A 23,500-nucleotide genomic window follows, 5' to 3' on the forward strand; every position below is an offset into this window, starting at 1 on the left:
TAGGTTTTAGATTGGATTGGCTTGGATGTTTGGATGGGTTATGGTGATGCCGGGTTATACGGAACAACAGAGGGTGAACATACCTACAAGTGAAGTAGCACTACAATTTACCTATTTCCCCTCGAAATAGAGCTGTAACACCTAGGTTCTGGCTCATACTTTTCAGGGACCTAGTACTCCAATTGAATCCATCGTAAACATGTTTTAAAGGTATCATGATTTAACAATAGGGAGGTATCTACTCTTAACAAAAAAAAAAAAAAAAAAAAAAAAAAAAAAAAAAAAAAAAAAAAAAAAAAAAAAAAAAAAAAAAAAAAAAAAAAGCATAAGAGACGCAGGTCAGGTCTTGAGAGCGAAAGGAACTCAGTTCATCTACCACGGCCAAGAAAGCAACCCTAAGCTTCGGCAGGAGGATGTAGATTCCCACCGCGGCTGAAGAGAAGAGTAATCGCTTTGATTATGCTGGCAATTTTCTTCACATCCTTGCGAACATGAATATAGAATGGCCCGAGTTCACGGACTTTCAGAAAAGAATTGCATTCCTTGTTCTGATCCTCATTGGTCATGTAGTCCATATACTCCCGGTCATAAACTGCCAGAACGAGGTACATAGCGTCCCAATTCTGGGCGAAGAGAAGACGGCAGAACCGTTGGTTGCGATTGCCATCAAGAATGTCCGGCTCGGCATGAATCCAAGCAGCGAGCTGCGCGGTTTCTTGCATACGGACGCGGTTGCTCTTGGACCGCAGGAATGGTTTCACTTCCAAAATGACGCGAGTCTTCTTCACTGTCTTTTCCCCACTTCTATTCTCGATGAACAAGTGCCCGTCCGTACGGACTTCGTAGATTTTGGCGCCTTTTTTGGGTTCGACTTTGAATGCGACTCGTGTGAAGGACCAGTGTGCTGCCATGCCTGGGGTGGTGATTTTGACTGCCTGATTGAAAGTTACGGAAAACACGTTCACGTTGTTCTCGTCGGATTCTCGGGGGAAGATTGATTTTTTCTTCGTTTTTTCTTCGTTTTTTTTTTCGTCATCTTCGTCGTCATCGCTTGGATGGTAATCGGTGTCTGGTTCGCCGGGGTGGGTGGGAGGACTTAGAGTGTAGGAGTAAGAAGACGGCGAAGTGGACTTGGCGACTACGGGAGTGGTTATGGAAACATCGAGGCTGCCCGCGGTCACAGCCTCTTTAAAAAGGAACGCCAGGCTTTTCTTCGACGTTAGGATAGGACTATCCTTGAACGGCAGTTTCTTGAAGGGACTGAAAAGTCTGCCAGCACGAGGACGTGTTGGTGTCTGCGGTTCAACCTGCGGAATGCCCCAACGGCCTTGATTTCTCTTCCGCAGTTTCTTGACCAGGGGCATTTCAACGAACACAACTTCTTCCAGATCTGAGTATTCATCGTTTTCCTCCAGTTGCCGAAGAACCTGCTGCATATACCAGACACCGGTAAAGGTGGACAACGGCATTGTGATAGGAAGAAGTTTGCTCAGTGGGATTGTCTGCGAGACAGCATCGAGGTAGACATCCCATCCGGGAATATTCTCAAGGTGATCGCCCGCCACTTTCATCTCCCTAATGTCCCATTCCTCGGGGTCTAACTCTTCTGCTTCGTGAAAACTCCAGAGCGGCCGCAGCGCTAGGTACTGTGGCTCCGTGATGCGAGAAGCCGATTTGGCGTTCTGGAGTTGGAAGATGTTTTTGAAGTGGACTTTATTGGCCGTAGCATGGAAATTCCACTGCCGCTTATCGAAGATTTGCTGTGGGTGTTGACATGTTGGAAATGGCCGTGGCAGTGTAGATGTAGATTGACAGCAACTCAGGCCTGGAGGTCCGTTCGGCAATATAGACCATGTTCTGATAATGTGCTCAGTGAATGTCTGGTGAATAGTGAGTAGGGCTGTATAGAGCGGGTCTTGGCGCCTTCTCTTCTCTTCTTCTCTCTTTTACAGCCTTCCCTTCGACCGTCCCACAGAAATATCCACCATGACAAGCTTAGAAGTCAAGCAAGCCGTACGCGAGCTCTTCCCTGAGCTCTGCGAGCGCCTCTCCAAGACCCGCGTTGTTGGCCGTCATCTCGCCGAAATCTACCAGAAGACCAAGGATGCCCAAGATGTTTTCCTAGCCAATGATCTGCTGGGAGATCTTGGAATCCAGCTGTCCCTACTTGATTTCGAGGCGGAAAGACACAAAGAAGACCCGGCCACTTTCTTCCAGCCCATTCCCGAGTCTGAGCTCCCCACGGTCCACTGGGAAAGGCCCAGATTCTGGAAAGCCGACTCTGTAGACAAAGACCCTGTGCTTCGCATCGAACGTAATCTGAGCGAGGCATTGAATGCTGTTTGGTCGACATACCATTATAGTGGTCAAGGGCAGCCGTGGGTAGCGTGCAAGTAAGTTGACCTGCCGGCGTGGTAACACAAGGATGTTTGTGACTATTTACTTATTTTCCACCGTCCAGGAATCTCAAGACAATCCGCTTTACCGCCGAATGGTCTTTCAAGCGCCCTTATCGATGGGTAGCTATTGACGAGGCCGAAGTGAGACACGAAACCGACCTGCCTGCCTCGATGCCGCACCTTACTTTCAAGGTTATGAACCACATCGATGCTCAGGACTCCCTTTCTCGTGGCGAGGTGCTGGCCATTACAACATACATGGAGGGGCATCTGAAGCTGCTACATTACTTTGACCATTACTTCTTTCCCGTTAGTTGCACCTTTGTCCCTTTGACCGATCCCATATCACTAGTTAAAATTGCACTCTATGCTATTCCAGATCCAAGTCATCTCCATGTTCCATTCCGGCGCACGAATCCTGCAAGCATACCACGACGGCAAAACCTTGAAAATCTCCATGAGCAAGCTTTACGACCTTAGCGGCAACGACAACATTGAGACCTACACATTGCTCGCTCGCTGGATGTACAGCAAGCCCTGTGGTGATACCGCTGCGCCTCTCGAGGTTGAGCCTATCGCGTTGGACGGACACTACAAGCGGAAATTGGAGAAGATGCTTTATTCTGCTTTCAAAAAGACGATGACGTGATTGCGGCTGTGTCACCCTGAGATGGAAAGTATTCCGCTCAATGTCTTGCGGTAATTGTATGGGTCGCGTCTTTGTTTTGGTTCGGTGTCATGTCGAGGATTGGTAGGGATAAGGCACATAATACGGCGATTTCTGGCGTTCGTTGACTGACTGTGCGCGGCGTCCTCTCGGTGCCTGTGTAATTTCCCACCGTCTTCTGTCTTTTCTTGGGTGCGGTCATGCTTCGTGTTTCTCCTTTAAGTACCATAATCTTCCGTTCAATGGTAGGGCGGTTTAGCGCCAGATTCTCATATACCTTGCCGAAGCTGTCACAACAATGATAATGTATTCTCCAAGCCTTTCAATAGTTGAAAGCCTTTTATGATTTCTACTTAACCATCTTCTACCTCGATACAATATACCCAAGACCCGATCAAACCAACATCCCTCTCCCTCCCACTCCAGCAAATCCCGACTCAATACCTCACCCAAACCCTCCACCCCGTCCCCTTAACTCTCGCAACAAGCACAAAACTCGTCCCCAAAAGCGCCATAATCCCCGAAAAGATCTTCAGCCCATCCCACCCGGCACCCCCATCCACAATAGCCCCATTAATCGGATTCGTCGTTAACCCACCAATCGCCGTAGCGAGAAAGAGTATCCCCGTCCTGAAACCAAGCTCTGACATTGGTGATATCTGCATCACGAGGGGTGTTAGGAGGGACACGTATGCGCCTGAGAAGAAGCCGAAGAGGACGGAGAAGGCGATCAAACATGCTGTTGAGGAGGTCGGGAGCCATAATGCTAATACGAATATCCCTGACAAATAGCAGACGATAATAAAGACGTTATACCGGCCTACTTTATCGCCTGCGAATCCGGCTGATAGTCGACCGAATAGGGACCCCGCGTTTAGCATGGGGAGGAGGTAAGATGCTAGACTCTTATCCAGTCCTGAATCGATTGCCTGCGTAGGGAGATAGTTTATCGGCGCGTAGAAGCCGTATGTAAATATGAATAGGCCGATTGTGAGAAGTACAAAGGGTGGTTCTTTAAGTGGTTTTACCAGTTCGGCGCGGGTGACGTTTCGCGGCTTTGGCGGGTGCAGGGGGCGCACGGTGAGGTTTGCGATTATCAATAGGAAGAGGAGCAGAAAGCCGACTGTGCGCATTGCCCAGTCGAATCCTGCGCTGGGGATTAGGTGCGTTACGAGGATTGGGAGGACGACGCCGCCTATACTGCTTCCTGTGAAGAGGATGCCGAATGCGGCGCCGCGATTGTGGTCGAACCAGCCGGCGGCGCAGGTTAGGGCTGCGGTTTTTTGTTAGTTGGGGTTTGGGTATTGACGGGGTATGTGGTGCTTACAAGGCTGAAAGATCATGGAAACGCCTAGGGCCGAGCAGATTCCTTGCGCGAGGAGGATCTGGTAGTACTCGTGGCTGATACTGGTCATCATGATGCCGAAGATGTGTAGGATGCTGCCTGCTCTGAGGAGCCATTGGGGGCCGTAGCGGTCGTAGAGGACGCCGACGATGGGACCCTATCGTAATGTTAGTGTATGTCCTTGTTGCACTAAATGAGCCCTACCATAGCTAACATGAAGAAAATCTCCAGCGACGGGATCCACGAGACGGCGCTGGTCGAGTACTCCGTCAAGAGGTCGTTCTGGTAGTACTCCTGAAAGACACCGACACCTAGGATGATTAGTTCTGTGGTGCTTTAGAATACAAACATGACATACTATTCAACCAACCAAAACTACAAAACGAAGTACACCAGCATCCCAGCACGACGAGCCAAGCAACGGTACCCCCGTCAGGGACTTTCGTCTGGGCAAGATCCAGATCTACCGGCGCAGCTTTCTCAGCATCGTGCTCTTTGCTCGCTAGCTTTGTCTCTGGACTATCCCTTCCAACCTGGAGGTCTGCCGGTTCAGGCTTTTCGTTGCCATGGTTTGTGTCGGCTACAGTAGACCGGTCTGCCATATTGACTGTAGGAACGAGACAAAGGATGAGCTGAAAGTCCCAGTGAAATTCAGTCCGGGAATTACTCGCTCCCTGTTGAATTAGCGCCATGCATAATATGTCTAATACGCGATAAATTGTTCATAACCAGGGGCCGGATCCTGCTGAATCCTGGAGCGGGGGATTAGCATCCAGAGTACTTCATTTAGCCGAGCCGATAAGCCGACTTGGCCCCGAGCCAAGACATCATAGCATTCTCGTATAGTACCAAGGGCAGAGTAGCATCTGGGAAGCATTGTCGTGAGATAGGGTTAATGGGAAGTACTAGCAGAGACCCAGTGCTGCTTGGAGTATAGGTATACCATGAAACATTTAGGGCAAAAGCGACCCCGTGGGGTCCCGTCGTACCTTCCCTTAGTTACCTAGACCCCTTGCTTACAAATCATATTTACAGTGATAGAGAGGATCGAAAGAAGAAACATTTAAGAAGGAGCAATCGAGGTGATGAGGATACTGCTTTCTTTAATGTTCCTCTAGATTGAGTGCTGTCGTAGAGCTCGGTAGCCTATCACCGCTTCCTGGCCTCAAACAATGTAGTCGATCCAGGAAGCACAACCTCCGGCTTCCATACCTTAACAAGCTCAAACCCGGCCTTCTCAAGCAATGTCTTCCACTGCGACTCGGTGCGATTGAGCGCCGACATGAGTGCCAGCATAGTCATGTCCATCCAGGCATCATAAAGCGGGACGCCCTCCTCAGCAACAAGAGTCTCATTAAGCAGGAGAATAGAGTCCTCGCTCATAGCGTCGTGAATATGGCTCAAAATCTCAAGTGCCTCTTTATCGGGCCAGTCGTGGATGACGAGGCGGAGGTAGTATGCCTTTGCTCCTTTGACGGGTTGGGGCGTGAAGAAGTCGTGGCCTTGCAGCTCTATGTTGAGAGCTGGATCGTGCGGTGTCTCTATCTTTGCCTTTTCGATTATTGCGGGTTGGTCCTGAAGGATGGCACGGCCTGGGAGGATTGAGGGAGGGAACTTGGTCTTGAAAGACGCGAGATCCACGCCTCTGTTTCCGCCGACATCGACGATCACGACGTCCGTTGAGGGATCAGAAACAGCCATTTTCTCCGCGACGGGGTAGTACTCGAACCAGTTCTGGCCGCTGTTGCCAGGGTTGGTGCCCATTACTGTGTTTAAGGCTGCTTGGAGGCGCGGCTGAGGGGCAACCCATGCAAAGTATTGCTTGTCTGTGCGCATCCCGTATTGAAAGGGTCCGTTGAGGGTATCGACGGGGCTGGTGTACCCGTTTTCGAGGAAATAGTTGGGTAGCGCCGCGGGAACGGGGGCATGTGAGGAGCTTGAAGAGAAAGCCAATCAGTCACTTCTTGTAGGTTCAGACAGAGCAGACAGAGCTTACAGATGGATGGCTATATCCTTAAAAGGAGAGCCCGTCACGTAGGCCTTTGCGATCGGGGTCATTTCGTATGTCTGTAGGCCCTTTTCGGTGAAGATGCGCATACCAACAAGCATTCGCATGATGCGAACTTGAGGTAAAAACAGAGTCAGCATCCAAAGCTTTCCATTTACCTGATCAAACAAGGAGAGCAAACTTACGAATAAGCAACGGATCAGCCTTGGTCTTGCTCGCAATCTGGTCGACAGTGAAAGTCGGGGTTGATTGTTCAACGGCGGCGTCAAACAAGCCCATATCAATGGCTGTGATGAGAGCAGCGGTATCGTAGATCTATGCGGTATTAGAACATCAAAAGTGGATCAGACAAGTAACGCTCTCATTTGGGACTCATGCTCACCGAGTTAGACAACCGCATCGTAGTCTCCATGGGGTTCTCAAGGGTGATTCGTAGATCCGCGCATGCTTCCAGTAAAGCACGTCTGTCTGCTTCACTCAGGCTCCCTGGGGCAGCCTCCTTGACCGAGCTGATTGCAGCGAGAAGTTCCTCGGCGCTCATTGTGGATGGTTGATCTTGTTCGATATGACGATGCTGCAGCCTTTAACACCAGGGAGTAAAACCTTTTATAGAGGAGGATCTGCAAGAGGAGCATGGGCTTTGAGTATTGGATAAGCAGCCTATCTAGCTTAGCAAGCAAGGCTGGTTGTAGCCAAGCCAGAACTGGCCTTTTGAGTTTGCATAGCTACTCGCATAGGGTCTAGCACAGCCTCAGCCTCGTGCCGGTACCAAGGACATCCACGTTTCTTTGCCTCAGCTCCAGCTCCACCGATATCTCGTCGGAACGGCAGACTTTTTCAGAGAACTGTATCAAGCTTCATACACTTTCCTCTTAGTAGATTTGTTATTGGACTGGTTGGGGCTGCGGCTGGAGTTCCAAAGACCTCATTCGGCATAAAAGTTGGCCACGTCTACAGGGGATTGGTTGCGGTGGCCCACGGACGAAGGTCGCTCCTTCCTGAATTGCTCCCGTCTTCATCTGTTCCTTCCTTATCTGAAAGGTGATTATACCATATGTAAGCGAGGCCTCTAAGGGAAGGTACGACCAGCCGACGGGAGGGTCGCTCTTGCCCTAAATGTTGTACAGTATAAGGAACGTCTGAAGCTTAAACCACGATAGATTAGTATATCTCAGCATGGAGATGACTGGATAATGTTGTTTTATCTTGTACCCACCCGCTACTGTTTCTTATCTGCGTCAACAAACTTGGCTGTCAGCCCTAAGGATGGGTGATGTCACCTGCCCCGCATGAGATCAGACTATCAATCGCAAACAATTGAACCATCGATTCAACTCCATACTTCAACTTCCCTTCTAAAAGTCCGATACCATCTCACTGAAAATGGTAGTTCATTATAAAAATCCCTGGGAACACACAACCCGCTCTGGGCTCGTTCCAGCAGGAGACCACAATCTTTACATCAGCATATCCGGTCCATCGCGCTCACCTGGATCCCCCGTGCTTATATATTTCACTGGCGGTGGTGCCCCAGTTGCTCTACATGTTCGATTACAAAGACTTCTCAGCGAGGTTATCCGCGTCTGCTTCTATGATCGGAGTGGATATGATCAGAGCGAGGGGATTCCCGGTTCAAAAGTTGTTACAGCGAGAGATAATGCAAGGGAATTGTATACGTTATTAACGGAGGGCGTCAAAGTCAAGCCGCCCTATATCCTCGTTGCGCATTCATATGGCGGGATTATTGCGAGGGAGTTTCTGGAGCTTTGTCTCAAGGAGCATGGTCCGCCGGGAGAACAGGGCTGTGATCCGGTTCAAGGCATCGTCCTCGCTGAAACAGCGACGGAATTGATGTATCAGCTCTTTCCTCATATTCCACCCCCAGCCCTCGAAAAGATCAGCCAAGGAGTTGACTACGCGGAAATCACGCACGCGCGCGAAGAATCAGGCCTTACTACATCTGAGTGGGAAAAGGCCATGGAGGCTATTCAGCGTACGGTGCCGGGTGCTCAGCGGGAAGATAATCATGCTAGTGGAAGAGAACTAGCAAAGCTACGGCAGTTTGAGAGGCAGGTACTCGGTGACAACCCGCTCAGTGTTATTCGATGCGACATGACAAAGGACTTCCGGGTGCTGTATAAAGCTGGTGCTGAAAGGGGACAAGGGACGGATGAAGAGAGGGTCAAAGCGAAAGAATTCATCGAGACGCTTAAGCTATTCGATGATGAAATGAGATTTTCCCAGACGAGGCTTTCCGCTTCAAGTCGGTATAGGACATTCCTTGAGTATGGGCATGATGGTGTGCTAAGGAAGCCTGAAATTATCGTTGACGAGGTGAAATGGATCTTACAATCTATCCATCGGAGGGCGGAGGAGTGAGAGTGAACCTATGATGTACTGCCTCGTATCATGCGAATTTCCATTGGCGCAGAATACAATGTTGCCTGCAACACCCAACCCAAATTTTTAAATACGTAGCCTAAAACTCAAATGTACCAGGCAGATGTTTGTGCAGCCCGGGATGCAGCGCCATGAACCTGACTTCAAAAAGCAAGATTAATTGAACTACCATGGCGATCTCCACTGAGCACTGATCAAGAATACAACTGGAACCTGAGTGCCAAGCAATAAGTCAATATCCAGGATAAGGCTGAAAGCAGACACTTACAAACAAAGGATGGGTGCCCTAAGACGTCACGCCCAGAGCCGTAGAGCTCAACATAGCCGTACCCCAGCCTCAGCCTCATCCTCATGACAAGTATACATAAACACAGCACCTCCAGGCAGATTCCAAGAGAGATCAACTGCTTCCACATTATGCTTCCAGGATACAATCATGATTACAAGAAGGCATGCAGGTATCTAGCGCTGAATAGGGTAATTTCGGCTGGCAATGATTGATCATGTACGAGATTCGAGAAACTGAATAAAGTCATTAGATCTGCTTGGTTGCCGATATCAAGCTGTATTCTTAGATAAAATGCCCCTTGCAGCAGTAGGAGTCCAAAAGTAAGACGAGATCGACTGTCAAATAGGTACTTCGTTTACCTAGCCTTCATCTGCTTTGGCTCATTTCAACAACCACTTACCTTCAGCAAGCGCCTCAGTCCTTCCCACCCCTCATCCACCTCGCCAACCCCCCAAACTGCTCCCTTCTCTTTTCCAAAACCTCATTAAACACTTCAGGATCACCAATGGACCCAACAACAATCTGATCCTTCCCCTCTCTCAGCCCCTCAAACACCCTATCCGTGAACTCGTCAATCGGCATGCCTAAGCTCCGACCTTTTTCTTCGCCCATGTAGTCGTGGAGTTCGGCTGTGCAACAAGCAGTAGTCAGTGTCTGGCAAGAGAGGTACAGGGGGTTAAAGATATTGTAGATACATACTCTGCACGACTGGTGGTGAGATCTCCGTGACTTTTACATTCGCCTTCTGTACCCTCAGCTGCTCTCTTAGGCAGAGTACAAAGACATTAAGTGCGGCCTTGGACGCCGAGTATGCGGGGAGTGTAGCAGCGGGGATTATTGCCAGATGCGTGCCGGTGCTATGCAACCAGTCAGTATAAAAAGCACGAAGAGTGTAGGATAAATAGGTATGAATCAACATACAAGATAAACGACGACGGCTCCGGCCTCTTAAGCAAATACGGCAAAAACGCATGCGTAAGCGAGACCAAACTCGTGAAATTCACCTTGACCTCCTGGTGGAACCTGTCCAGCGGGAATTTCTCGACATCAGTAAGATCATAGGGATTCTGTATCGCTGCGTTCAGAAATATACAGTCGATATCTGGATTGTTCTTCATGACCCTATACGCCAGTTTCTTTAGTCAAATGCCTGGTACCATGCATGACTAGACCAACCTCCCAGCGAAACCAGGAATATCCTCCAGCTTCGTAATATCAAACGCCACACCACTTGCCTTACCACCTCCATGGATCTGAACGAACTTGTCTATTCTTTCCTGCCGACGTCCGACAACAGTGACTTTGACGCCGGACTCGATTAGGCGGGATGCAGTTGCCCAGCCAATGCCGGCCGTTGCGCCGATGGCGAGGACGTGTTTGTAGGGTAAAGACATTGTAATTGATAGATTGTACTTCTAGCTTGGATGTGTTAGGAATGAAGTGGTCGATGCATGATGCTGTAATATATATTTGGTGGTGGCCGTTAAATCCGCGGATTTAAGTTACACAGCATTCGGATTTAAGTCGTAGTCCGCCAGCCCTAAAAAGTACTTGACCTGCATACTTTGTAAAGGAGATACATCTATTCAGCCATCCTTGTCATATTGCCGACCTGGCTAGGTAAGCATCAGCTCATTATAGCTTCCCTGTCTTTTAGGGACCACCAATATTATACCAAGTCATCACAACCACGTCTTATTCCCATACTGCGACACAAACGTTCCCCCATCCCCATTAGCAACACTCGCCTTCTCCCAAACCCTCAGCACCCTCTTTACCGCAGTCTCCGGACTAACAGGTCCCTTGAAGTTGGGTGCATAAGCCTGGAATTTAGCCATAATCCCCATTACCGCCTGCAACTGCTCAGGCGTAGCCTCATCATGATGCCCCGTCTGCGCAACCCCTGGGCAAACAGCCATGATCAGCACCCCCTCCTTGCGGTACTGCGCGTTGAATTTCACAACAGCCATGTTGAGTGCTGCTTTGCTGATTGTGTATGCGGAGCCGCCCTCGAGTTCTGTTGTTCGCGTTGCTTCGAGGTCTGCGGAGCCGGTGGAGAGGCAGAGAATTTTTTTGATTGGTGAGTTTAGGATTAGGGGTATGAAGGCGTTGAGCAGGTGGATTGGACCGATGACATTAGTTCTGAAGGACTTGAGAAGGTCATCTTCAAGCGCCTGTGGGTTTCCCCCCCTGCAGAAGAAAGAATTCAGCAATTGGAAGTGGGAAATGACCAAGCGGATTTGAGGAACCCACAATACACCGATAGGATCATATGCATCCCAACGCGAGACATATGCCGCATTGGCAATAAGGTAGTCGAGCGTTCCCGATGTAATAGCTGCAGTAGCCTCTTCGGCCGCCTACCAAGCAAGGTAGCAACACAGCATGTCAGCTCAGAACGAACCAGCACCTAGGTAAGGGAGGCTTCTTTTCTTACCTTCAAAGCATTATAGTCCGTGATATCGGCTTCGAGTATGAAGATATTCTTCCGCCCATCCAGGGATTCCACTATTTTCGCGTCAGTTGCGGGTTTATCGCGCACGATGCCGATGACGGTATTCTGTGGATCTTCTGAGATCTGGCGGAGGAATTCAAACTACATGCACCATGTCAGCCGCTACTATCGATTAGTAATTATGGAGAGTCTATCGTACTCCAAGCCCTCTAGAGACCCCGGTGATGAGATATGAAGGCATGGCCGATGAACGTGCTGGATTTGGGCTGGGGTCTAAATGTAGAACAGGAATGATTCAAGGGACAATTGAGAAAAGACCCAAGATATTAGACAGTTGGAGTGTCATTAGTTTGAGGACCAGGCATCAGTATTTAGAAATCTTATATACAATAGGTCGGCGGAGCTCGGACAAACGCCCAAGATCCTTATACAAAGAAACGGGCCATGCGGATGGTTAGATCCTCCCGAGCCTGAGTCGCTTTGTCCATCTCCTTTGCATGTCTGGGAATGCAATAAGATTTTAGTGGTCCTTCTTCCTAGCCGTGTGTGCGAACAGCTTACCGTAGGTTATGATACGCCGGGGTAGGTGCCTAGAGTACTTCCAAGCCGCTACGGGATCTCTGCGCCATATGGCAACTTCCGAATCCGCCAGTCATATCTCCAACCCGCCTAACCAACCATTCGTATCTCTCTGCGGTGCTTAAGTCTTTGGCTATGGCTATGTAGCTGAAGCTGAAGCTCGAGGAGCTCTTAGCATAGATAAGTATCAAAGAACATGTGAAAGCTAGCCTGATAGTCAGCCTTGCTTACTTACGGTTTTACTTTTGAATCATTGGCAAACTACGGGGCTTTTGGATACTTCGTTGTAGCGGAGCGGTGACACCTGGCAACGACGGGAGTGAGTAGGTAGGTAGGTAGGTAGGTAGGTAGCTTATCATCCAAACGCCAATATGCATAATCGGACAATTTAGATTCTTTTCACCGCGGGAGTTATCTTGTTTAGGACTGGACTCCAAGACTCTATCCATCGTAGTCGTTCTTACATTGCGCACGGGGCAAGTAATACCTATACTCACGCACCTATTTACCTACCTTATCTACCTACCTAGGTATACTCCGTGATGGCGCGGCGCCCGCCACGTCACGATAGTAGCCCTAACTATACATGCCGAGTCTCCTTTGAGCCCTACGGAATATGGTCTTTTTGATTTGCAGAAGTGGACTCAGCGTTCAGGCTGCAAAGATATCCGGTTTTTTTGGTCCTCTAAAGTACCAAGAAACATGTTCACCGTCCACCCACTTACCACGCTTCCATACCGACTACCTCATCTCATCTCCTTCCTAGCCATCCTTAATAGGCGGAACAACACGCAACCTCCCCAGTTCCTTAATCGCAAGCCTCGCACTCTCGATCGAATCTACTGTCCCGAAGAACCCCTTTTCCCTTGCCTTCCGCATACTCAATGACAACGGCCACCCGCCTAATACCGCGGAGTCCGTCATGCCGAAAACCTGGGCGCGGGTTTGCGGTCTTGAAAAGGAGTCGAATAGTGTGAGATTATGTTTCGCGACTAACTCGGCCCAGGCGCGGTGGATGGAAGGTTGGGAAGACCATTCTTGGAGGCTGAATGTTGAGTATGTTTTGCCGGAGGGGCCGTACCTATATAGTCACAGAGGTGGGTTAATTTGGGTATAACTAAAGGATGGAATGGGGATTATGAGCATTCATACCCCCGCGGCGTCTCTGTATATCTCGACCTCGTAACTCTATACTTCCCTTCCCCTTCTTGCCCTTCTTCTTTACTCTCAGGCGGACACCACCCAATCCCAACCCACCCCGCCAATTCCGGCCAAAACCTCCCCCAGGTAAACCCCAACCCATCCTGGATATTAAACGCCTCATTCGCCGCATTATCCGTGAGAACAACCCACTCTTCAAAATATGCATTAAGGAACGCACTACTCTGGCAAAGTTCCCTGTCCCAGGCTACATAGTCACCCGGGAAATAGAGCGGTTGATTTAAGTGTGCTTGGACAGAAGCGTAGATTGCCAATCCGAGGAGGTGGTTTAGGGACCCGGTGTTTGAGGGTGTTGTGCCGATTATGTATGAAGGCCGAACCACATTCCAACTGACCTTCGCAGTGGAAGTAGAGGCGGCAGTGCAGTATGACTCTAGTGCGTCTTCCTGCGCGTAGTAGAAGTTTTCTTCTAGTGTAACCCGTGGGTCACTTTCGAAGGAAGGGTTCGTGGCCGGGCCGATGTGGAAGCCATAGTGTTTTGCGCCGGTTTGGAGGAGGATGCGCTTTGGATTGAGGGAGGATATTTTTAGGGCGGAGAGGAAGTTGGATAGGAGGGTTGCTGTGTGGTTTATTGTCAGTTCCCTTGGGCTGATTTTGAGAAAGAAAGACTCGTACCCACGTACCGTTGACTTGAGTTAGGGCTTTAGCGTCAGACCACATCCCCAAGACATTCCCTTCTTGGGCAGGCTGGCTGTATGAGAAGAAGAATACGTGATCTCTGTCCAAATTAGTCAATATTTCAATTAGTATGCGGACGCACATACACTCTAGGTATCCGCTCCTTCAAAGCCCTCGCGATCTCCTCCCCACCATCCATAAAATCAACAGCGACATGCTCAACTCTCTCCCTAACACCCTTCAACCCCTCTCCATCCCCAGCTCCCAGCCCCAAGTCCTCAAAGAACGATTCCGATGGCTCACCCCTCGACAAACAATAAATCTTCTCCCAGCGCTCCGGCGCAGCCGCAAGGACACGTACCATGTTGTAACCGGATAACCCATTTGCGCCGGTGACTATGGCTGTTAGGTTCGATAGTTCTGTAGTGGAGGGGTATGTTGAGAGGCCGTGGATGGGGCCGTGGGATTTTATGGTGTAGGTTGATGTTGGTGTTGACATTGTGGTTTGAGGAGGGTGATACACGTAGGTAGGGTAAGGTAGGTCATTCAGCGTGCTCATTGTGTTATATTATAGATTAAGCGCTGAGCATCGAATGCGTGACCCCTCACTTATCCAGGAAGGAACCTGGTAAATACCAAGGAGTTGATGTCACTGGGCCCAGACTGTGACTGGGGTTTTAGGGTCTAAAGGTGGAGATCAAAATCAGTCCATCCTCCATACCATGTCTAATATTACGACTCACTATAGGAATCGGAGGTGCCTTCCTTTTTAGATTTGCATGAGTTCAAGGTCAATGTCATTTGCTTCACTCTTGAACTAGTCGATGAGTTCATCGTCAATAGGATGAATTTGAATGTAGCTCAATGATTACTACAGACATAAATATTGACCTAGTCAGACAACCTTCTTCATCCTAGCCCCATGAACTTTGGATAAATATGCAATCTCCAAATATGGTCCCATCGCGAAGAACAAATCCGCCTCAACATACCCTAATGACAAGTCATGAAACCACATTGCGCCATGGAGTAAGATCAACCTAGCTAGGAAGGTCGGCACGAATCCTCAGCAGCTGCAGATGAAACATGGAGGTTTATTGGATCCATTCCGAGCCTACGTTGATGGACAATATTGACCTTCTTTGAGCGTTTCCTGGAAGATTTTACTTTCTTTGCCTTCAAAGACTCCACGACGTCGGCAATCTCGACATGCCTGCATCCCTCCTTCTTGCGGCGCTCAATTTCACTCAGCAGCGCAGATGACGCCGCATATCTGACCTGATGCATGAAAGGATCTTCATGTTTGATAAGGGGTCTTGGGTCCCCCCCAGGTTGGGATTCAGCAGCGGCCACGATCTCAACAGTCCTCAAACGTTTGCGAGATTGAAAATCAATATCCGTCATATGGTAAGGGCAATCGAAGATGATCAAAACATCGACATTCTCCTGCAACTGGTTATCCGGGTCATAACCCTCGTCGAACATGGCGCAAGAAACCAAGCTTTCCTCAGGATTGAACTCGAGATCAGTAGTGTCTCCACGGTCACGATAAGTCTCACGCGACTCCTGAGTGTCAACGAACAATGTTCTATCACGCGATGTGAAGCTCTCGGTCCTGATGCTATCGCCTGCATAATGCAAGATTACGAGGCTTCGCTGCTCTCGGATCCATGGTACACTTCTTGCTTCGTTGAGCATTTCGCGGAGCTTTTTGTTCAAGGCCCAGCCTGCATTGGGACCTCTTGAAATGGTAAATTCCTCTGCTCGGGGGTAAGAGAGCACTTGTAGGATGTCTTGGAACTGGCAGGTGTTGTTGATACACTCATAATTTCTTTCTGGCCAGTGGATGGAAATGCTCTTGATGCTTGCGTAGCGGAGGTTGGTTGTTTTGGTGATGGCGGTTTCAAGGATGGGTTCAGACATAATTCATTGCAGGTGAAGAAATTCATGAAAGTGACTTAATGATGAGATTATGCTACTGGAGATACAGAAGGGAAGATATCTTGACGGAGGTTTGTCTTTGGGATTATGGTGCGGCAGAACTCGATGTTTAGGAAGGAGCGCCCGTCTAGACACATTCACAAACAACCAATAGAGCACATCAAGTATCTACTCGGTCGCAACCGTAAATTTCACCTCACCAGTGAAATCCCTACTACTCTTCCCTAGATACGCGGTGAAGGTCCCCTGCTCAATCTTCCACCCCTGCGCCTCGGTATCCCAAATACTCAAATCGCGCCGCTGAATAGGGAACGTGACAGTCCGAGTCTCACCCGGCTCAAGGTATACCTTTGCAAAGCCTCGTAATTGCCGCACTGGTGCTTTTGCAGACTCCGGGAATGAGAGATACAACTGTGCTACCTCTGCCCCAGCGACGTCGCCTGTGTTTGTGATAGAGGCGGAAATGTTGATTATCGCGTCGAAGAGATCAGAGGGGCCGCCTTCGGTCATCTCGCCGGTGGCGTACGGCTCCAAGGTGATACTTTCAGAAGCTCCTTCGATGATCAGATCAGTGTGGTCGAATGTGGTATACGCTAGGCACATCAGTATTTTGTAGATAGCGCAAAAGGTATAGCTTACATAGACCGAATCCAAATTCATGTCGAGGCTCAATCTCGGCTTGGTCGAAATGTCGGTAATCAATATACAGCCCTTCGGTGTAGTCGCACTCGCAGCACTCGCAGATTTGTCCATTATAGTCATCTTCATTCTTGGCGATGGTGTAAGGCAGCTTTGCGGATGGGTTAACATTTCCGAAGAGAATATCAACTATGGCATGGCCGCTTTCTTGACCGAGAGTTCCCGCATTGAGGACTGCCTATACACTAGTCAATACATTGCCGCGGTTCAACTAGGAAAGCTTGACTAACCGTAACATTAGGATGATCAATCCAAGCATCTACCAGTCTGACACCGGCGTTGTTCATAACCACGATTGTGCTCCTGCAGTAGTCGGCAACGTCGTTCACAAGTTGGTCACCCTCGGGGTCAGCCAAGTTCCGCCTGTCAGCGCCCTCCTTACCAAAAGCATTGATGAAAACAAGACAGTGTTCAGACTCGGCTGCGTACTCGGACACCGATGCCTCGACGCTCTGAAAGAAGCCTTCACCCGTCGACTCTGGGGGAGTGACGGTCCAATTGTCGGAAAGAATATATCTGTAGTTGAAGCCTTGACCCTCTGCGGCCTTGGCGGTCAGGGCATCCAAAGGAGAGACCACATACGGAGCTGGTGATGCGCTGCCGCCGCCTGTGACAAGATGCCCGTTGTAGGTTTCGCCTAAGTAAGAGTTGAAGTTGGCCTTGGGTGTTGGGCCGGTGGCAAGGTTTGCTGCGTCTTTGCCGAAGATGCCTAACGATTTTGTATCGCGCAATGGCAGGGTGTTGTTCTTGTTCTTCAAAAGGACAATAGACTCGGAACCGGCTCTGCGGATGAAGTGCGCGCTATCGGGATCCCTGACATTGAGGTCTGCAGTATCGTCGGCCGATGGGTACTCCTCTATTGGCTTGAGGAGGTTGAGCTGCGTTGCTACTATTCTCAACGCATGGTCAGTTATGACGGCTTCGTAGATGTTTCCGCTCTCAACGGCCGCGACGATTTCCGACACATCATATCCTGAGTTCCAGTCCAGCCCTCCAACAAGGCCTGCCGTTTTGTCGAGCGGTGCAGTGACATCGGGGACAATGAATCCTAAGCTCAAGGTAAGCTTGTGGCTGAGGTATCGGGTTTTACACTTACCTTGGAAACCGGTCTCATTTTTCAGAACGCCGTTCATAATTCGATCGTTCTCGCAGCCAATGGTGCCGTTGACTCGGTTCATGACACACATCACTGAACCCATGCCATTAGCAACTCCATCAATCCACGGCCACAGGTATAGCTCATGTAAAGTGCGGTCGTCGAGGTTGCTAGAGGTTCGATCCGCAGGGTCATCGCTGCCAGACGCAGTACGGTTGGTTTCCTGCTCATTTGCTGAGTGTTGTTAGTAAAGCTTGACATCTCAATTGTGGGTCACCACCACGCAAAGCATCAACATACCTAGATAATGCTTTCCGCATGAGATAATGTCCTGCTCCTGGATGGCCTTGACACCAATTCCAAACCTATTTCAAAATATTAATCACCGAGTATCAGTTATTTGAGGACATCTATGATGCTCACAATTTACCATTGAGGTAAGGATCGTTTCCCTGGGGGTTATTAGATGCTGATAGGAAAGCATATTGCCGGACAATGTGAACGTACCAAGCCCTCCCACAGTCTCGACCCTAGTGGACTCCTTCCAAGAGGACCGGTTGATGGACCCAGCAACATACTATACCCCTTCTTGCGAAACTCAATGGCCATGCGCGAGTAGTGATCTTCAACTAATGACCTATTCCAAGAGCTGCTGAGTGTTTGGCCTCCCACCCAGCCTGAAACACCAACACCACCAGATACACCGGTTGGTCCTAGCAAAAGTCAGTAAAGACAATCTCAGGCCAATGCACCGAGTCAGGTCCACAAACCGTCGCTAGGTTCAAAGGGCACAAAGCCAGGGGCAACACCGCCTCGCACGGAGATGTTTGCCTGCTGCTCTATTGTCCATGGTAGAACCAGCTGTTCCGCAGCTTCGTACGCTTTTTGCCAGTCGTGAAGGGGTTGTTGAGCTTGGGCATAACTTTGGGTCGACAAGAGCGCTACAGCGCCCACCACCGCTGGGGGGAAATGCATGTGCATTGTGGATGGTAGGAAGAAGGATTGCCGGCGCACTTCCTTGAAAGCCCTGGACAGATGGAAGGCACTGACGGGCGCTATTGACTAGGCTTCTTATACCCCGTCTTCTTCTTTGGTCCCCTCGGCTTCTCCGGACTGCAGTCCATTTCAGCCAACGGTCCAGCTGCCATGGCACTTTTTTCTCGCAAGAGAGGTGCCGCTCGGGTGAGTTCAGTCCGAAAATCCTGATCAAGGCCTTGGCCATTTAGGGCTTTGTCCGCTTTTGTAGCGGCTTCAGAGTATGAATGCACGGGGCGAGCTATGGCATGACGGTCTTGATCCTGGTTCGATTAGGATATTCCCCGGAAGTTGCGGGGCAGGATGCGGAGGACTCAGCCCCATCTCCACGGAATAAAATGACCCGGCAGCGAAGGTGCAAGGTTGAGTTCTGAAAGTAGAATGCATTGTCTGTGGTATCGTGTTGCTTGCCTTGAATGCCCCAGAAGGACGTCTTTCTGTCAAACCGTGAATCGATCGTTCTGTAGAGGCTCTGTACCATCCCCAGAAACTGCACCCCAGATGTTCGATCTCATAGACAGAGCCGAGATAATCTGCGGGGAACCCATGTCATGTTGTTCAGCCTTGACAGTGAAAACATTGCATACTCACGGCGCTAATTTACCACGGCTCAACTCCGGGAACACGGTCGAATTAGGGCGCGAATATGCCGCTTGACTAGAAAGAACTGGGCATAGCAGCCGCTACTTCAAATTCCGGGAATGTGGAGAGAAAATGGCATGGCTATTCTGACTGCTGACAGCTAATTGCTGACTGTGTATTGTCGCTGAAGACCCCGCAAATATTGGTTGCGGTCAAGTCAGATGAGCCATTCGACTTCAGCTGCAGCAGCGGGGCTCGGATTATCGCACCATCTTGCATTGAGACTTTGAGCTAAAGCCCCCTTGCGCCGAGCATAAGTATCAATAGTTTGTCTTGACCCCAAGTTCACTCGGGCTGCAACTTTCCGCAATGTGACGAGCATAAAAAGCGAAAGGGGCGGCAATGGGTATCCGATTTGCGCCGCGAAATGCCTTCGACACCCACGATTAAGGTTTCCCAAACCAACTATTTCGCCTCGGATGCAACCGTACACTTCGCGACAAATAATTGTCGCTGGCTGAAAAATAAGCAGCGTTTGGCACTGCGATTACCAAATTGCGACCCCATGCGGAGAAGACGATCCGTGGTTCCTGGGATCTGCGATCACGGACCCTTTCAAAATCAGGGACTATGATATTGCAGCCAATTCTTTGGCTGAACCAAGCGGTATCCCGGAATTTGGTCGCCAGAATTTCAACTCGTAACAATGATGGCGCCAAGTTTTAGGAACAACAACAGGGCAGGGAATGGCAGGGACTCAGGGACTGGCGCTGCCGAGGCTGGGAGGGGCATCATGTGGCTGACCCCGGATCGTCGTCGTCGGGGGAAATCCTGATCGCCAGCAAATCCCTGGCCTCTGCTTTCCGGCTTGTGTAGCGAAAGCGACCACATGGTGCCATGGATGAGTATCATGAATTGACTGCTCCCATTTGTTCACGCTGGAATGTCCTCAGGTACATTTCGGTCGCTCATTGTTTATCCACGAGGTTGACTTTCATAGGCGAACGCTGGCTGGCCTCGACCCACCAGAGTGGAACGATGAATCTATCCCGATCACTGGGCGGGAGAGACGGGAGGTGTTGAACAACAGAACATAAATAGATGTTGAAGTCGAAATTACGGTTGAAAGTCCTCTATAAGTAGAGAGGTAGGAGGTAGGTAGTCGACTGAGGGAATACTCGTAGGGAACTTCACCCGACCACGTGACAGCATCCAGCTCGTGTGACTTCTTCAAGATCGAGTGATTCGAGTCAGGAGTCTCTTAGCGCTGAGGCACCAGATCTGTTAGGCCGCGAGACTCTCTCCTTGGCGAGAATGGAGCCCTGAGAGTCCAGCCTGCTGAATGCTGGCCATGACTCTTTTTTATGAAATTATGACGGGCCCGAGAGTCACAACTCATCAATCCTCTCCTCCTCCGTCAACTTCTCCTGGCTGGTCCTGTGACTGCCTCCGATCTTCCTCCTTCCTTCCTTCTCCTCATTCAATCCTTACCACCACCACTATTACCACTCTACCCTGTCCGTTTCTTTTTCTTTCTTTTGTCTGTTTCCTACTATCTATCCTCCCCGACCTAGCTATCACAGCACCTTCTCCCAGTCCTCTCCTTATCCGCCGCGCTCCACCGGTCGCCCTTGCGTCCTGCTTGTTCCTCTCCTTCTCCTGCGACACGCCTGCATAAAGCTGTCTTTAGTCGCTTGTCTGCGAAATACTTCGCTTCTCCTCACTCAATCTTGCCCGCCGGACGTGTCAACGATAGTTTTTCTCTCACCGATCTTTCCCTTCGCTTCTCTCCTTTATCTCGCGTGCCCTCCCGACTCCTCCGACCGGCCCTCTTTTTTTTTCCTTCGCCAATTTCGTCTCGATTCCTCTGGCTAGACCGACGAGACACAATCTTGGCAAGGTCGCATTGATGGAGCTTTGTTCGCCATAGCAAACCCGTCTGTTTTCGAATCCTGCTATCCATTTCTAGCTCGGCTCGTCCGCCAATATGAGCATATCTCCGGGCAACCACCATCGACGGCGCAGCTCCGTTCTCACGGGCGCTGGTCCGTCCCAACCACCTCCGATCGAGCATAGGGAGGAAAATAATGGTCACAAGCATGAAGAACAGAAACCATCAGCTGCGGATGATGCGGATGTTTCTGATCTCTCATCAATCGCGGAAAGCGACGAAGGGCGTTATTTAAGCTCCGATGACGATTATCCTGACGATGAAGAAACTGGTCTCACAGCAAACCAAAAACGTCAACGGCGCCGAAGACGAAAACAGAGAAGGCAATTGGATGCCCGTATAGCAGGTGTGAAGGCGTCTCGCGACGATCCGTTCAATATCAGCTCTTCAGACAAGACTGTCATGAGCAGGCTGCTTGTCAATGTTGGGCTGATTTTGCTATGGTACTTTTTCTCGCTCGCGATTTCAATTGTAAGTTTCAATGCCCTCCATTCTTGCTATCATTACTAACTGGCGCAGTACAATAAATGGATGTTCTCTCGAGACCATGACGACAACGAGGTCTTTCCATTTCCTCTTTTCACCACCAGCTTGCATATGCTCGTTCAATTCACACTCTCCTCTCTTATACTTCTCTTCATCCCCTCGCTCCGACCTCAACCAGCACCCTCAGCACCTGGCGATGAGCCGCGACCGGTACTCACCAAGTGGTTCTATTTCACACGCCTGGTCCCTTGTGGTACAGCGACATCTTTAGATATCGGATTAGGAAACATGTCTCTGAAGTTCATTACCTTGACTTTTTTGACCATGTGTAAATCCTCTGCCCTTGCATTTGTTCTTCTCTTCGCATTCGTCTTCCGCTTGGAGACTCCCTCTCTCAGATTGATAGCTATTATTGCTACCATGACCATTGGAGTAGTAATGATGGTCGCCGGAGAGACGGCTTTCAACGCCGTGGGCTTCGTTTTGATTATAGCCTCGGCCTTCTTTTCGGGATTCCGTTGGGGATTGACGCAGATTCTACTTTTGCGACACCCTGCTACAGCGAATCCGTTCTCGACACTTTTCTTCCTCACCCCAGTCATGTTCATCTCTCTTCTCCTTATCGCATTGGCCGTTGAAGGCCCAACCGAAATTGTTACCGGGCTTACAGCCCTCGCAGATGCCCACGGGGTTGGATCAGGTCTTCTGCTCCTGATTTTCCCTGGTGTGCTTGCATTCTGCATGATTTCTTCCGAATTTGCGCTACTTCAGCGATCCTCCGTCGTCACCTTGAGTATCTGCGGCATATTCAAGGAGGTTGTCACTATCACCGCGGCAGGCGTGATCTTCCACGACAAGCTCACTGCCGTCAACGTCACTGGTCTTGTCGTTACGATTGGCAGTATCGCCTCTTACAATTACATGAAAATATCAAGAATGCGGGCAGAAGTTCAGCAAAACAACTGGGACTCTAACCCCAGCTCCGATTCGGAGTACGACTCCGTCCCAAGAAGACGCGGCGATTACCAAGAAGTTGTCAACCAAGAAACCTCCGAACTTCGCCACGAGGATTTCGATGATCATCATCGCGACGGACGGGCGTTCCCTTCTCTCACTGCCGGGCCCAGCAACGTCCACAACCTTTCGATCAATACGGCGAACTTGAGCGACCACGCTCGCAGCACGACGCATTCGCCTTTGGTGTCCGCGCCGTCGCCGTTGAAGTCAGCACCGCCGATCATTGTGTCTATGGAAGATGAGCTCCACAAGAATGGACACAGCTTAAATCCCAACGACCACGCCCAGCCGTCGTCTTCAGGGCGGGGAACTCCTCAAAGTCAGTGAATTGGTTTGGAACGTTTCACGGCCGCCAAGGTTTCTGGAAAGCTTCTCCTTGAATCGAATTCTACGACCTTTTCCTGCATTGACTCGCATATAATAAGTTGCCTCTCCCGCTGTCATGCCAATTTCCGGATACTGGCATGGTTAGAGGCTTGAATGACGCCCCCGCACATATTGGCACACCCGATCCGGTATAAATATTTGTTTAATATGAAAGATACCATGTTGGACTCATTGGTTGCTCACGGCAAACTGTTGGTGGTCGGATCTGACGGAAATAATGCTGTGTGGGTTTCTGGTGTTATATATACGAAATACCCATGGATTACTTGTAGTAGTTAGAGAATCAAAACATGCAGCTTTATGCTGTATTATACTGAGTGTTTCT

General features: G+C 49.8%; 11 protein-coding genes across 11 annotated transcripts; 3 read left to right on the forward strand and 8 right to left on the reverse strand.

Moving 5' to 3' along the window:
• Positions 1-395: 395 nt before the first annotated feature.
• Positions 396-1,571, reverse strand: BDV14DRAFT_204791 (uncharacterized protein; the record flags this gene model as incomplete). The annotated part of the gene is made up of 1 exon (XM_073774595.1): positions 396-1,571. One exon carries the CDS (start codon positions 1,569-1,571, stop codon positions 396-398), a length of 1,176 nt encoding a protein of 391 aa, XP_073623337.1.
• A 415-nt stretch (positions 1,572-1,986) lies between these two features.
• On the forward strand, positions 1,987-3,048 carry BDV14DRAFT_204792 (uncharacterized protein; the record flags this gene model as incomplete). Its single annotated transcript, XM_073774596.1, has 3 exons — positions 1,987-2,393; positions 2,462-2,708; positions 2,779-3,048. 3 exons carry the CDS (start codon positions 1,987-1,989, stop codon positions 3,046-3,048), a joined length of 924 nt encoding a protein of 307 aa, XP_073623338.1.
• A 455-nt stretch (positions 3,049-3,503) lies between these two features.
• On the reverse strand, positions 3,504-5,013 carry BDV14DRAFT_193043 (MCT family MFS transporter; the record flags this gene model as incomplete). The annotated part of the gene is made up of 5 exons (XM_073771714.1): positions 3,504-4,339; positions 4,394-4,568; positions 4,616-4,722; positions 4,770-4,902; positions 4,945-5,013. 5 exons carry the CDS (start codon positions 5,011-5,013, stop codon positions 3,504-3,506), a joined length of 1,320 nt encoding a protein of 439 aa, XP_073623339.1.
• Positions 5,014-5,560: 547 nt separating this feature from the next.
• BDV14DRAFT_204794 (S-adenosyl-L-methionine-dependent methyltransferase) lies at positions 5,561-6,960 on the reverse strand (the record flags this gene model as incomplete). The annotated part of the gene is made up of 4 exons (XM_073774597.1): positions 5,561-6,347; positions 6,408-6,534; positions 6,605-6,734; positions 6,802-6,960. The coding sequence occupies 4 exons, from the start codon at positions 6,958-6,960 to the stop codon at positions 5,561-5,563; spliced, it is 1,203 nt and encodes a 400-aa protein (XP_073623340.1).
• Positions 6,961-7,740: 780 nt separating this feature from the next.
• Positions 7,741-8,833, forward strand: BDV14DRAFT_182834 (alpha/beta fold hydrolase). Its single transcript, XM_073770291.1, has one exon. It carries the CDS (start codon positions 7,803-7,805, stop codon positions 8,796-8,798), a length of 996 nt encoding a protein of 331 aa, XP_073623341.1. The 5' UTR covers positions 7,741-7,802; the 3' UTR covers positions 8,799-8,833.
• Positions 8,834-9,522: 689 nt separating this feature from the next.
• BDV14DRAFT_211780 (oxidoreductase, short-chain dehydrogenase/reductase family) lies at positions 9,523-10,521 on the reverse strand (the record flags this gene model as incomplete). The annotated part of the gene is made up of 4 exons (XM_073776160.1): positions 10,285-10,521; positions 10,030-10,230; positions 9,808-9,965; positions 9,523-9,737 (listed from the first exon to the last, which is right to left on the reverse strand). Exons 1-4 carry the CDS (start codon positions 10,500-10,502, stop codon positions 9,523-9,525), a joined length of 792 nt encoding a protein of 263 aa, XP_073623342.1. The 5' UTR covers positions 10,503-10,521.
• A 269-nt stretch (positions 10,522-10,790) lies between these two features.
• On the reverse strand, positions 10,791-11,804 carry BDV14DRAFT_204797 (NAD(P)-binding protein; the record flags this gene model as incomplete). The annotated part of the gene is made up of 4 exons (XM_073774598.1): positions 10,791-11,298; positions 11,362-11,468; positions 11,546-11,704; positions 11,763-11,804. The coding sequence occupies 4 exons, from the start codon at positions 11,802-11,804 to the stop codon at positions 10,791-10,793; spliced, it is 816 nt and encodes a 271-aa protein (XP_073623343.1).
• Positions 11,805-12,763: 959 nt separating this feature from the next.
• BDV14DRAFT_211782 (SDR family oxidoreductase) lies at positions 12,764-14,480 on the reverse strand (the record flags this gene model as incomplete). Its single annotated transcript, XM_073776161.1, has 4 exons — positions 12,764-13,223; positions 13,295-13,922; positions 13,987-14,081; positions 14,128-14,480. 4 exons carry the CDS (start codon positions 14,478-14,480, stop codon positions 12,905-12,907), a joined length of 1,395 nt encoding a protein of 464 aa, XP_073623344.1. The 3' UTR covers positions 12,764-12,904.
• Positions 14,481-15,025: 545 nt separating this feature from the next.
• Positions 15,026-15,904, reverse strand: BDV14DRAFT_204799 (uncharacterized protein; the record flags this gene model as incomplete). Its single annotated transcript, XM_073774599.1, has 1 exon — positions 15,026-15,904. The coding sequence occupies one exon, from the start codon at positions 15,902-15,904 to the stop codon at positions 15,026-15,028; it is 879 nt and encodes a 292-aa protein (XP_073623345.1).
• Positions 15,905-16,016: 112 nt separating this feature from the next.
• On the reverse strand, positions 16,017-18,915 carry BDV14DRAFT_146637 (glycoside hydrolase superfamily). The gene is made up of 8 exons (XM_073766463.1): positions 18,488-18,915; positions 18,225-18,430; positions 18,141-18,169; positions 18,018-18,082; positions 17,718-17,951; positions 16,852-17,669; positions 16,562-16,799; positions 16,017-16,515 (listed from the first exon to the last, which is right to left on the reverse strand). The coding sequence occupies exons 1-8, from the start codon at positions 18,696-18,698 to the stop codon at positions 16,091-16,093; spliced, it is 2,226 nt and encodes a 741-aa protein (XP_073623346.1). The 5' UTR covers positions 18,699-18,915; the 3' UTR covers positions 16,017-16,090.
• A 2,252-nt stretch (positions 18,916-21,167) lies between these two features.
• On the forward strand, positions 21,168-23,499 carry BDV14DRAFT_146626 (putative nucleotide-sugar transporter). Its single transcript, XM_073766461.1, has 2 exons — positions 21,168-21,756; positions 21,805-23,499. Exons 1-2 carry the CDS (start codon positions 21,322-21,324, stop codon positions 23,113-23,115), a joined length of 1,746 nt encoding a protein of 581 aa, XP_073623347.1. The 5' UTR covers positions 21,168-21,321; the 3' UTR covers positions 23,116-23,499.
• The last annotated feature ends 1 nt before the right edge of the window (position 23,500 follows it).

Source organism: Aspergillus stella-maris, assembly GCF_047715825.1.
Source record: "Aspergillus stella-maris strain CBS 113639 unplaced genomic scaffold BDV14scaffold_81, whole genome shotgun sequence".
Taxonomy (NCBI): Eukaryota; Fungi; Ascomycota; class Eurotiomycetes; order Eurotiales; family Aspergillaceae; genus Aspergillus; species Aspergillus stella-maris.

Coding starts and splice junctions, on each gene's coding strand:
- BDV14DRAFT_182834 (XM_073770291.1), top strand. CDS start 7,803: ATGGTAGTTCATTATAAAAATCCCTGGGAACACACAACCCGCTCTGGG.
- BDV14DRAFT_146626 (XM_073766461.1), top strand. CDS start 21,322: ATGAGCATATCTCCGGGCAACCACCATCGACGGCGCAGCTCCGTTCTC. Junction 21,757..21,804: donor TCTCGCTCGCGATTTCAATT/GTAAGTTTCAAT, acceptor TAACTGGCGCAG/TACAATAAATGGATGTTCTC.
- BDV14DRAFT_146637 (XM_073766463.1), bottom strand. CDS start 18,698: ATGCACATGCATTTCCCCCCAGCGGTGGTGGGCGCTGTAGCGCTCTTG. Junction 18,431..18,487: donor GCCCTTTGAACCTAGCGACG/GTTTGTGGACCT, acceptor GACTTTTGCTAG/GACCAACCGGTGTATCTGGT. Junction 18,170..18,224: donor CGAGACTGTGGGAGGGCTTG/GTACGTTCACAT, acceptor AATAACCCCCAG/GGAAACGATCCTTACCTCAA.